At 37.4% G+C, this 13,536-nt stretch overlaps 1 protein-coding gene across 17 annotated transcripts in view; it reads left to right on the forward strand.

Moving 5' to 3' along the window:
- GPHN (gephyrin) overlaps positions 1 to 13,536 on the forward strand; it is a 757,220-nt gene that overhangs the window by 361,563 nt on the left and 382,121 nt on the right. For 9 of the 17 annotated variants that reach the window (XM_043986983.1, XM_043986980.1, XM_043986981.1 and 6 more), the window contains one exon: positions 7,154 to 7,192. The exons of the other annotated variants lie outside the window; for them this stretch is intronic. In XM_043986983.1, the coding sequence (XP_043842918.1) occupies positions 7,154 to 7,192 (39 nt within the window). The remainder of the gene's footprint in view (positions 1 to 7,153; positions 7,193 to 13,536) is intronic. 17 annotated transcript variants of the gene reach the window in all.

Below are 13,536 nucleotides of genomic sequence, written 5' to 3' on the forward strand. Positions count from 1 at the left end.
CCTTTGTCCTTTATGGATTTCTCTAGCCTTTTCCAAGAATTAAATAAATTAAAATCTTAAGAGTTAAAATAGATCTTAGCTGTCTCCTAGTTCCAATCTTATTCTACAAAGAAATTCCTCAACCATATGCCTTAACAGTGTCTATGCAAGCTCATGTTCTTTCTTCCTCAGATTGCCTTGTATACTCCTTCCTCCTGAACCCAGCAGGATAATATAATAATGTTAAGAACGGGGACTCTTTTCTTTTTGTCTTAGCACCCAGGACAGTGCCTTACATATAGTTTTTTAACAAATAGTTGTAGATATAAATTGAAATTTTTTTGTTTGTTCTTTGTTTCTTTAGTATAAGATGTCACTGAGAATTATCACTGTAGTTGAGGATAAGGTATATATTCATAAAAGTTGCATAACAACTTAAGGCAGTGTAAGATTAAGCACTAAACTGAATTAAACTCTGTAGCTCACCTGATCTCTAAAGTCTTCAAATTCTGGAATTTGGTGATTCTTAATGGTACAATAAGTATCACAAAAGTTTAAAAAAAAATAGCAATGAATGTGGGAGGCTACCATGAAAACTTCCATAAAAAAGAGAGATTTTAACTGTATCTTGAAGGATATAACATTCCAGATGGGAGAAATCTCCTGGTTATTCTGCTACAAAGAGACTATTGTGACAAGAAAAGAAGATTCCGTTTAGGAAATAGTCTAATAGTAGTAATAGTATATAGTCATTACTATAGGAAAAGGGAAGTGTGGTAGTATAGGAGTATATAGTCCCTATTTTAGGCTAGCCTAATCCTAATATTTATGGTAGTAAGAAATCATCAGTGTCTTTTCAGGTCAGCAGTTTGTAGGTCCAGGCATAGGAGAATGGGGATGGTGATAAAGAGGGTCACATGTTAGTCAGTTTCTTAGCTACTTAGGAGCATTTGAACTTTATTTTCCTTGGAGGCTCTTCTCTGGCAGATGCTAGCTTAAACATACTATGATGTAATTTCATATCCTTACTGAATGACAGAATCACTCTAAAGAGCTGTAAAGGACCTCAGCAGCCATTTATTGTTTGTCCTTGGTTCTCAAATAGAACCAACAGCAGCCATTTAACCCAACTTGAACATACCCAATAAGTGATCATCTAGCCTCTGCCTAAAGATTTCTGATGAAGGGGAACTTAGCCCTTCCTGAGGGAGCCCAATCAAATTTTGGAAAGTTTTGAAAAATTGACCATTAGAAAGTTTTTCCTGATATCAAGACTAAATTTTCCTGTTGAGAATTTGCATGGCTCCTGGTTCTACCCTCTGGGACCAAACAGAACAAGGCCAGTACTTCTTCAACATATCAGTCTCCTGCTATTTTAACACAACTATCATGTCTCCTGGCTAATATCCCCACTTCCTTCAAATGATCCTCATATGACATGGACTCAAGGTCCTTCATGAACCTGATTGCCTCTTTATGGGCACTCTCTAATTTATCCATGTCCTCATTAAACATTGGTACCCAGAACTGAGCAGAATATTCTAGATATAATCTGACCAGGACAGAGGACAAAGGTCTCCTTGTTCCTGGAAATGTAACACCTTTAATTCAGCTCAAAGAAGGAGGCTAGGTTTGGGGATTAACTTGTTTGGCTTCCACATCACAGTGCTGACTTTTATATAAATTATAGTCCATTAAAACCTCCAAATCTTTTTCAGTAAACTGCTCTCTATCCATTCCTCCCCTATTTAACCTAAATATAAGACTTTATATTTATCTCTGTTTAATTTCATCTCATTAAATTCAGACCAATCTTCTAACCTATCGATCTCTTCATATCCTTACTCTTTAACCATTGTGATGGTTTTATTTCCCCAGTTTTGTGTCATCTGCAAATTCAATAAGTATGTCATCAATGCCTTTTTCCAAGTAAATTGATAAATATGTTTAATAGCACAGGACCAAGCAGATCCCTAGGTACTACCCTAGAAATTTCCTAACAAGCTGACATTAAACCAGTGATGATTATGTTTTTGTTGTTGTTGTTGTTGTTGTTGTTGTTTTGGATTTGGGGTTTTGCTTTGTTTCTTTTGGTGAGGGAATTGGGGTTAAGTGACTTGCCCAGAGTCACACAGCTAGTAAGTGTCAAGTGTCTGAGGCCAGATTTGAACTCAGGTCTTCCTGACTCCAGGGCTGGTGCTCTATCCACCTCACCACCTAGCTGCCCCTGATGATTATGTTTTGAATCTGGCCACTCAACCCATTCCAAATCTATCTAAGCAAATCCTCATATATTCTGTACCAGTGATGTCAAACTCAAATAAAAACACATTCCTCCCAGCACACAGATTTAGTAAATAAAAAATTAACATTTTTATATATGCATATATATGTACCTACACACATATACATATATGTATGTTATTTTTATTTATTTTGTTAAACATTTTCCAATTAAATTTTAATCTGGTTTGGACCAAATTGTAGGGTTTTGCATCCCAGGAATCTGTCACCTCTGTTCTACACCACTCTATGTTTTCTATAAGAATAGCATGAAATACTTTATCAAATGTTTCACTAACAGCTAGGTAAACTATGTATCACATTAAGTGGAACTGTGTCCAAAAAAAAACTGAAAATAAGATTAGTTTGGCAAGATCTTTTTTTTTTTAATGAAGCCCTACTGGCTTTGTAATTAACCTCTTCCTTTTCTAAATGTGGAAGGCAGTGGGGGAGTATTAAAAAGGTCCACTGGATTAGCTGGCTCGTGGCCAAGATAGGGGTGGGTGCGGTGGGTTAAAGAGATCCACATCAGATTCGTTAGCTCCTGGCTGGCTCGCCAAATGCTAGGCACCAAATTTATTAGGTAGAGAATTAATTGAGTGGCTCGCCATAATATTGGAGTTCAGAAAATAATGAGGGACCTCTAGGTCCAAAACTTCCTCCCCTCCGAACTGCCTTTTTAGATTTCTCCCAGGCCAATAAGAAAAGAGTTTAACAGCCTCTTTTCAACAAATGAATCAGGTTTTATTAATGGGAATAAAATACACAGTAAAGGTGAAATTAATAAAATCAAAGACAAGGGAATAGGGAAAAAGAAAAATGGATAATCCCCCCAACTCTAACAAAAACCTATACAATCCCCAAATTTGCGTCCAGCTCAGCTAATTTCAAACAGCTGGGCTCATTTATTAACTCACCATCTGGGGTCTGTGGCTTCAATAGGAAACAGTTATGCAGCCAGGGCCCACAGGACAAACTGCCAAGAAAAAAATCTCTCTCTGCTCCCACAGCTCACTGACTGGAAAGAGACTGAGCTCCCCTCAGCGAGCATTTACTCTCCCTCCCCCAAAAGGGGAGGTCCTTCAAACTCCATCAGAGAGTGGTTTCTCCCGCTGACATCAGCAGCATACATCACTCAGGCCAGGCCAGGTGTGGCCCATTCAGCCAAATTCCATTATTTTACCACAATCATCTTTAATCATACATTCTGAAATTTTTAGTCAACCTCACTGACTGACTATATAAAAAATCAAGACAATTACCTTTCCCCAGTTCTATAGTACCTGTCTGATTTTCTGCCATCTTTCAGAAATCTCTGATAGTCACTTATCAGTCACTATTTCTTTGAATTCCCAAGAGCATGTAAGCTCTTGGAAAGCAGAGCTATTTTTCTTTGCAATAACAGCAAGAATGCCCTAAAACTTCCTATAACACCCAGACCCATCCCTTCCTCTGTGGGACCTATTAACTTAAGGCAGTTTAGCATAGTGACTTAATATTTGTTGAATGATTGATGTAGTTCATCTGGGCCAATTAACTTGAATTAATTAGGATCAAGTAGTATTCTCTTTCTTACCCAAAGCTTCTTAAACTGTGGGTCACAACCCTATATGGGGTTGAGTAACTGAATGTGGGGTCAGAAAAAAAATTGGCAACAGTAAAAGGTTATCTATACCTATTTTATATACCTGTATATTTGGAGTTGCATAAAAATGTCTCAGGAGAAAAAGAGTCATGAGTGGAAAAGTTTAAGAAGCCCTGGTCTTACCATTCCTTTTTTATCTTAAGTATCAACTCCCTATTACACATATTTATTCTCTCATGTCCATGGCAAAGGTCTGTCTCCTAGATAGAGAAAACAGGAGAAAAATAAGAATAAGTAGCTCTGCCTTTACTCTGTGGTGAGTCATCATTGTCCAGTCCACCCCTAGCAATGGTCCTATTATTTTATTGAACTTCTTTTTTCTCTACTATAACCCTGAAAAACATCCCGTTTTGCTGCCTGGCATTCCCCCTTCCCCCCAGTCTAAGCTCATTCTCAGCTCTTATAATCCTGACTCTACTTTTACTGGACTGTCCTTTTTTCATAGTCTTGTTATTAATTTCCTATTACCTTCTCTTGTTTCTAAATTCCATATATAACTTGTTTTCTAAAATCTTAATTAGTGAGCTCCCTGTGCATCTATATTTGTCTACTCCAATTCCTATTTTCCTTAGAATTGTTATCCTTTGTGTCTTTGAAATTCCATACTCCAGGGCAGCTAGGTGGCACAGTGGATAGAGCACCGGCCCTGAAGTCAGGAGGACCTGAGTTCAAATCCAGCCTCAGACACTTAACACTTACTAGCTGTGTGACCCTGGGCAAGCCACTTAACCCCAATTGCCTCACACACACAAAAAAAGAAATTTCATCCTCAAGAATTTCCTATTCCTCTGGCCTGGGTTCTCCTACATGTCCTTGCTTTACTCTCTAACCTTTTTCGTAATCCTTTGAAATCTGTTTTTCCCAAATAGTGGCTACATAGGAGACTATAAACTCCCCTCTGTCACAAACTCTAGGAAGGAAAGCACCCAATCCCCCATTGTTCCCATCATTTCCACCCTAACAACAGTTTCTTCCCAATAGTAAGAATCAGATTCAGTATGGAACTTCCCCTTGTTGGTTCCTTGACTTTCTAAAGGAATAATTTATCATTATGGAAAGTCAATAAATTATTCTTAGCCATCCTACTTTTGTCCTACAGAATTCTAACTGATGTCTGGATAACTAAAGTCTCCCATCACTACTCTCAGGCCTCCACGCAAATCTTGTGATCTCTTTTTTGAACACCTCATCTGTTTCCTCTTTCTGTCAAGGTAGTCAGCAATCTTAATGGCAAAGTCATTTCTCTTCCTTCCTCCACTGATCTTCACTCAAAAGCTTTCCACCATATTTCTCCCGCTCTGGTTCCTAGATTTTCTCAAATAAATATATCTTCTTATTATAAAATGCTGCCCAACTCTGTGTCCAGTTTCTTTTGACCATTATTTTTCATAATAACCTTAACCATACAAAGTTCAAAGCAGTTTGAATAGGTTTCAGCTTTTGGGAAGGAGACACATAACAGTGCCTCATGATGAATGGATCAGGGTGTTCCCACAATAGTCACACTTTAAAGTAACTAAACTAAGATTCTTCCATCATTGTAGCTATTCTTTATGATATCTAGCTTGACAAATAAACATAGACAATTTTGTGCATATTTTAATGAGGCCTTCTGATCAGTACTAGTGGAAATCCAAAAGAGATTCACATTATGGTAAATTTTCCCCCTGAGTTCAAATCCAGCCTTTTGAAGAGATTCTGCTGTATTTGAAAACTTGAATAATTAACGAATTCTATGATAAAACATATCTGATAATACCTATTTATTTACTTTCTCCCTAACTTTTTTTCCAAATCCCAACCCTAACTAGTTAGTCTCCTTTAAGATATATCTTTTTTGGAGTGGATAGATGAACCAATACTCCATTAGTGCTGAATAGGATTCAGAGGGAATGCAAGCACCAGTTTTACATACTACCTTGAGATCAGTCTTAGTATAAATCATCCTACATTCCCTGGGGCATTATAAATAACCACAATAGTAGCAAATTATGTAACACCCAGGCCCATCCCTGCCTATACTACTGGGTCTTAAACTAGTCCTTTTTTCCCATCTGAAAACCTTTTTCTTTCTGCATTATGTATTTTTTTTAAATTGATGTCATTAGTTTCACATCACATCTTTTTCTGAACACTACCTCTGATTCTATATACCCAGCAAGTCATCCCTTATAACAAAGATTAAGAGAGAAAGAAAAAAGCACTTCAACAAAATCAACCATGTCTGACAGTATATTTAGACTTATAGTCTTCTAGTTTTGCAATTAAGAAAGAGAGTGGTGCATTTTCTCAACTGCTTTGGGGCCAGATTTGGTCATTATAATTACTGTGTTCAGTTTCTTACTGTTCTTTCTGTTTACATTGTTGTAGTTACTGTGGATATTGTTTTCCTGGTTCTGCCTAGTTCACTCTATATCAGTTCACATAAGTCTTCTCATGCTTCTCTTCATATTTGTCATTTCTTAGATATTAGTAGAGTTCCATTGCATTCATGTATCACAGTTTGTTTAATCATTCCCCAGTTGATCAGTTCTTTGATACCACAAAAAAGTACTGAAATGAATATTTTGATGTATATGGGATCTTTATCTCTATCTTTGACTTCCTTGGGGTGTGTGACTAGCAGTGGGATCTCTGGGTATAACACTTTAGTCACTTTCTGCATTGTGTATTAAAGTACACACTACTTATCTGAAACCACAGAATTTGAGTTTTCAGAAGAATTGTGCTGAGAATTTGAGACAGAAGTATTAGAAGCCTCAGAAGAGAATAAAGGTACTTCTAATATATTATTTGATCCTTCCTTCTATTTACTGCTGCTGCTATTGCTGTCTTTCTCCTCTATCATCTTCCAAGAAGGAATAAGTACTAGACATTAGTAAGGTCTGACCTCTTTTCCCTCATAAAAGGTCGAGGGGATCCCAGTGATCTACAACTGGAACTACCATTAGCAGTTCATCTTCCAATCTTTCCATGCTGCAAACAGGGGAGTTCCCCAAGTATCTCCTTGCTGGGAGACTGTTTGCACTGGAGGTAAGTGTGAAAAGGGGAAGTTTGTGGGGTGTAATGGGATAAGGGTTTCCCAAACCTTTCCCAGTCCTCAGAAATAACTTGGTTCTGGGGCAGAGAAAAGGTTCGGGCTGGTTCTTATTTTCTCTGAACCAGTTAACCCAGCCCAAAATTTGACCTGCTTTTCCTCAAACTGGGAGTCAGAAATCCCTTTTCTTTTCTGTTTTTCTGCTGCAGAAATTCCCAACATTCCCATTTTGTGGGCTCCAGAAAGGGGTAAGCAAAGCCTTCAATCCCAGCCAATCATTTCTAAATTAATAATTTTTTAGTGTTTCGGTTTTGTTGTTGTTTTTTTGTCATCATCCAAAACAATGCTCAGATCCATTTCTCTCATCTATTTAATTTCCTTGTGGATTGTTATGTACCTGTGTTCTAGGATTGTTTATGTATCCCTGAACACTAGAGCTCAGATCCATCCGCTGTTTCCATTTGTGTACTGTTCTCTTGTGGGTTCTCATATGCAATTAATTTATATATTGGTATTTACTGAATGGAAGAAAACCCAATTCAGGTTGTTTCACCTTCAGTCTCATCCTTTCCCCAAAAGGTAGAGTTTTTCTGCTGACAGCCAGGTACTACTTCACTATCTGCCCATGGTCTGACATCGCCTCTCTGCTCTTCTTTGTGTTTACTGCCTTTGGTTGCTGTATCATCCTGCTGCCCACTCACCTGCAAAATGTTCTGCATTCCCTCAGTGGTGCTTTATCCATCTGCTAATGGCCCAATGTTGCCATATCCATTAGCTGCTTCATCTATCTAGAGACTGTCCAGCTTTGCCTATCTGCCATCCTATCCCATTTCTGGCATTACTACCTGCCAAATGCTGTGCTTTCTACCTGCCTGATATTGCCAAGGCTCTCTGTTGAAAACCGGGTAATATGAAAACCAAATGCTGACTACCCAGCTTCTATGCTTTCTATTTCCATTTGCTGAATACCTTGTGCCTTTGAAATAGCCATCTGACTGAATTAGCTTGTCTGCTGTTTCATCTACTGGTTTACTGTATATGACTAGTTTCAATTCAATGAAGACATTCTGTTCATCTCCTGTGTCTCTAGCACTGTCATTTTGCTACTTGCTGATTGGATTATATTGTCTCCTTATGGTCCATTGCATCTGATAACTCACTGGCATTGCTCACTATGGCCTTGTTGTCTTCTTAATATTTTATTTTCAAAAAAAGTTTTTCTAAGCATGATTAAAAGAAATGATAGAAAATTTTAAAGTCTTGCTATACAGCAGTCTAATAGTTTTATCTTTTTAATTCATATATGTCCTCCTTTCTGCTTTTTCACTTGATTTTATAGTCACCTCCTTATCTGGAAATAAGGGGCTACTTCTCCAATTCTTCATTGCCTTTGTGTCAGTTGCCTTCTCATGTACTCTGAACATTTGTTTCTGTTTTTATGGAATATTTTTATATTTTCTCCATTTGCCATTTTTTAAAATGTCCTTGTGGTGTTTTTTTAATCCTTTAAAAGGAAAATTCTTTCTGTTCACTTTTGTCCTTTTTAGTAATTCTGGAAGATGGGGGGGGCCTCCAGAGTATCTTCTCAAATAAGAATAAGTTAAATTCTTAGTAATTCTTTGCAGTAGAAATCATAGTAGTTTTGGTTACCCTCTCCCTTTTAGAAGGTCATTTCTTTCCTTGGCTTCTACATAGTTTCTTTATGTTCTATTATCAATACCAATAATACTTCAATAATCCTTCCCCTACGTCTCTTCCTCTCCTTTTAAAATATCTTTCTTTGTGGGGATAAAGAAACAAGTTGGCATGTTTTACTATTGCTTGCAAAATTTTCTGGCATCTACAAGGAATATAAAGCACATATTTCTCTACACTGAAGACTTTGCAGTCTTTTTTATTCAAATTTAGATGCAAAATGAAGCCCAAATATGAGAATCTGTGAAGATGTTGTTAGTGATATCGGCAAGCACAAGACTTGGAAATAACACCCTAATTTTTGGTTGTTGGGAGGCTTATATTTGAAGTTTGGGAAATAACTATTATGTATGAAATCTAAATTTCACTTTCTATACTAGAGAATTAAGGGAGAGCAGATCTTTAAAAAAAAATCAACTGTACTAGCTAGGGGCATGTAAAAACTTCCAAGAATAGATATAGGTAAGGTTCTTTTTTTCCTAGTAAAAGATAGGAAATTGATCAATGTGGGAGAAGGGGGAAAGTATTATTTTTTATATTTTTCAATTCTTTTATTTGACTTAATGGAAATAAAATGAATAGCAGAGAAAATAGTGACATTCAGTAGTTGTGATCTCACTGAAAAGCCAAGGATATTTGTAATAGAGACAGAGAAGGGCAGAAAAGAGTTTTAGAGAGCCTACAGAAAACTAGAGTAAGATTTTTAAGGGCTCAAGTTCTAGAAAGAAAAAGTAGAGAGAATGAAGTTAAAATGACTTGCAAATTGAGAAGGTGTGAGGTATAGGAACAGTGATTCGGAAGAAGTCAAATAGAACAGCAACCTTAGAAAAGTTATATTGCTTTGAAATGGAAGAAGATGAGTGTTTTTTTAAAAGTATTTTAAAAAGAATAATTAAAATAAAAGATAAGGCATAGAAGCTTGACAGTGAGCAAGTGTTCCAGCTTAACTGGAAGGATAAAGGCAATAGAAATAAATATTCAAGAATAACCATAGGATGTAAAAAAGTTATTAATAAAATGTTTTTAATAATAATGCTGACAGGAAAAATTGTGTTGTCTCATGGTGGTTTGCCAGAAGAAAAGAGTCAAATATACATCCTCATAAATATCCATCCTAATTATGGTTTAAGGACCAGTTAGTAATGGTACAATATAAAGAGTGATCATTAACAACTGATGAATAGCAATTGTAATTTTAAGCTAATAGTTCAGGACTACAAGCTAAAATGAAGCACTACAACTGAGAGAATCAAGGTATTAATTGACTGATGGCTTAGAATAGTAATCTTTAAACTTTTTTTTGATCATATACCCTTGTCAGTAGTTCTTCTTCTCTCCTCCAACCCCTCACTTTGGATATTCTCCAGATAGGGCCTGGGGAGTTTTCTAGTGATGCCTGAGTAGCTGCTGAATTAGGCATACCATTGCCTTGAGGCTAATGCCTCAATTTCTCAGGAGAAAGTTGGGGAATTATACAGCTGTGGAAGGCTTCATGTGGGAGAATACTGGCCTGAAATGGAGAAAGGGTACGTGTAATTTTGTTTCAGACAAACTCTGCGTTTGGCTATCATGAAGAAGGTAGGATGTGATATGTATTCTGCCCTCTGATTAATCACATACCCTTTGAAGTTAAACCATGTCCCCATTGGAATGATGCTCTCAGTCCTGACTTGAAAGACCATTAGTTTGTAATGCAACTTTGAATAAAGAGTTCTTGTCCACACAGACCTCAACTAAGAACAGTTTTGAGCATCTGACAAAAGCTTAAAGATGATTTCTAGAGTATATAAAAGAAGTTAACTAATTCTGCCTCCACATAGATGTAGAGTGATATTCCAAACGATAGCCATTCCAATTAAGCTAAATAAAATTATGCTAGGAAGAGAGAGAGAAGGAGAGGAAGAGGGAGAGAGAAAGCAAGAGTGAGAGCATTTACTATGGGCCAGGAAGTGCTAGGGGTACAAAAACAACAATGACAACAACAATGATAATGATGATAATACGTAACTTTTATATAGTGCCTAGTATGTAATAAACTGTGTGCTTTGCACTTTACATTTACAATATTATCACATTTGATCCTCATAACAACTCTGTGGTGTAGGTGCTAATATGATCCCCATTTTACAGTTGAGGAAACTGAGACAAATAGAGGTTAACTGATTTGCCCAGTGTCACATAACTATTAAGTGTCTGAGGCCAGATTTGAACCTAGGTCTTTCTTCTGAATTTCAGACCACTGTGCCACCTTGCTGCCTGAGAAAACAAGGAGCTTACCTTCAAGTGGGACCAGGCGGGCCGGGGAGGGGGGAGGAATGTAAAGGGAATCTAGAAAGTTGAGGGAGGGGGGAGGGGAATGGTAAAGGTAAAGGTAAAGATAGGGCAAAGCATTTTGTATGTAACAGTCTGGAGAGTGAGTTGAGCCTCATGTCTCAGGCTCCTACAGAAATGCCAGTCTCAGCCAGGATCTCATCAGTTAAGAGAGCAGGCTTCAGAGATTTAATGAAATAGTCAGTAAACATGTATTAAGTGCTTACTATGTGCCAAGCTTACTGTGCTAATCACCAGGGATACAAATACAAAAAAGACAATCCTTGCCCTCAAAAAGCTTACAATCTAATAGAGAAAGACAACAAACCAAAGGAAGTTGAAAGGGGTGGGGGAAGGTAACTGGGTATGGGAGCTTGATGGAGAAGTCCAAAGGAGTGTAGCAGAGTAGGAAATGAAGAGACAGTTGGCCTATGTGCCTTCCTTAAATACAAGTTCTGGGAAGAACTCTCTAATCTCCATTTGAAGAGGTCTGGAGCAGAGGACTAATGAGGTGTGAGTACCAAGGAAGACATTATCTTGTAGGATGATGGAAGAGTCTGAAGAAGTATAGCTAGCATAGGTTATTTGGTATTTCTAATTTCCAAAAGTTAGAAAAAGTAGCATCTGCTCAATAATTTCTGGGGGTTCCCTGTTATCTCCAGAATCAAATATAAAGTTCTTTGTTTGGCATTTAAAGCTTTTCCCAACTGGTCTCTTTCTACTTGGCCAGACTCCTCTACTCCCTACCACATGCTCTATGCTCCAGCCATCCCAGCCTACTTGCTCTTCATTTCATATAATATCCCATGTCACATCTCTATGCCTTTGTATTTCCCTAGGTATGGCATGCTCTCCTTCCGAACTTTCAAATCCCAGAGTCTGTGGCTCCCTTTAAGATTCAGCTCAAGCATTAGCTCCTCCAGAAAGCTTTTCAAAATAACCCACAGCTACTAGTGCCACCACCTCTAAAATCACCTTCCACTTATCTTCTATGTTCTGTGTGTGTGTGTGTGTGTGTGTGTGTGTGTTTGTGTGGTCTTCTCCATTGGAATGTAAGTTTCTTAAAGGCAGTGACTCTTTTTGCTTTCTTTTTGAATCCTTAGCATTTATCACAGTGCTGATATCACATAGTAAGCACAATAAATGTTTTTTGATTTATTGATTGATTGCATTTGGTTGTGTCTACTACTCACAAGATTTTATTCTTTCCTTCTGTCTAATCCTTTGCAAAATCACACATAGACATACTGCCCTAAGAGCTGTCCATTCAGAAGTGGGGATTTTTTCTGTACTAATGCTGTATCTTGTGGAAGGAAGATTGCTTGATGCTGATTATAACTTAAATGCCACTTGCAGTGCTTTCACTTTGAAAGCCTACCACATTCAATGACAGGTTAGTCATTCTATTGGTGGTTATTAAAGTGATCACCAACATTATGTAAAATTGGGCTTGTTATTTTTATACCAAAGTATTTGAGAGTATAGAGATATAAATAGAAAACAAGCAGTAAGGAGACTGCTTTTGAACAAATAGGGAGAATTCTTCCTTGAGTGCAGTTTCCTGTTAAAAAGAATTGTAATTTTCACATATGAATGAATGGAGAAATGAAAAAGCCTTTATTAAACATTTACTTTGTGCCAAACATTGTACTAAGTCCTAGGGTTACAAACACAAAAGCTAAGACAATTCCTGTCCTCAAAGGGTTTACATTCTAATATGAGAGATTACATTTAATGTAGTGGTGACCAGGTAGAGGTATTTTGGTTTGGAAAGCTTGAGGGTTCATGAGTAGATTAATATACCCCTTCCAGAGTCATTGCAATATTTTTTTATTATGGCCCCTAGAAATGGAAATCAGGATGGCAGAAGATAAAGGAAACAATGAGGGAATGCAGTTGGGAAGAAAGTAACTGGGGAATAAGGAATACAATGAAGTATGGCTGGGTTCCACATGAAATAGTGAGTCAGAGGAGACACCTGTCAGTACAGTCAACATCCTGAGCTGGAATTCTCAGGACGAAATGGTTAAGGCCCCCAGAGTATGGTCTCTGTTCCAAGGTGACACTGATAGCATTCTGGAATTTAATTCTACTTCACTATCAACTGACACTCACTGTACATAGATTCTGCCATATTAATTAGTGTCACTACAAAGTAGAATCCATCACTGCCTAGATCAATTAATCATCTAAGCCAGGATTTCATTATCTTATACCCTGCCCTGCTTCTCCTGTCAGAATTGAGATAGGCCCTCCAACCTTGACAGCAGTTACCTTTCATTCCTGCTGCTCAGTACTTCACAGTCATCCCTTTAAACTTAATAAGCTTCACTGACCTATTTATCTTCCATTCTTTTCCTGTTGTACTGAAGTTATTTCCGCTAACAGTAAGGGAAGAATCAGGTTCTTCAAGAAGAGGGAAAGGGACCAACAAGAAAGCATGCCCAAATCTAACTTGCTTTTATATTAGTTTTTATATTATTTAATGTATATTATATCAGATTGGAGATATGTCTTAATGTAAACTAAAATGCATTTTATTTGTGCACATAATGAAAAATGTCAAGGCAGAAATAAATTATATGCC

Source organism: Dromiciops gliroides, chromosome 2 (assembly GCF_019393635.1).
Source record: "Dromiciops gliroides isolate mDroGli1 chromosome 2, mDroGli1.pri, whole genome shotgun sequence".
NCBI classification, from domain to species: Eukaryota; Metazoa; Chordata; class Mammalia; order Microbiotheria; family Microbiotheriidae; genus Dromiciops; species Dromiciops gliroides.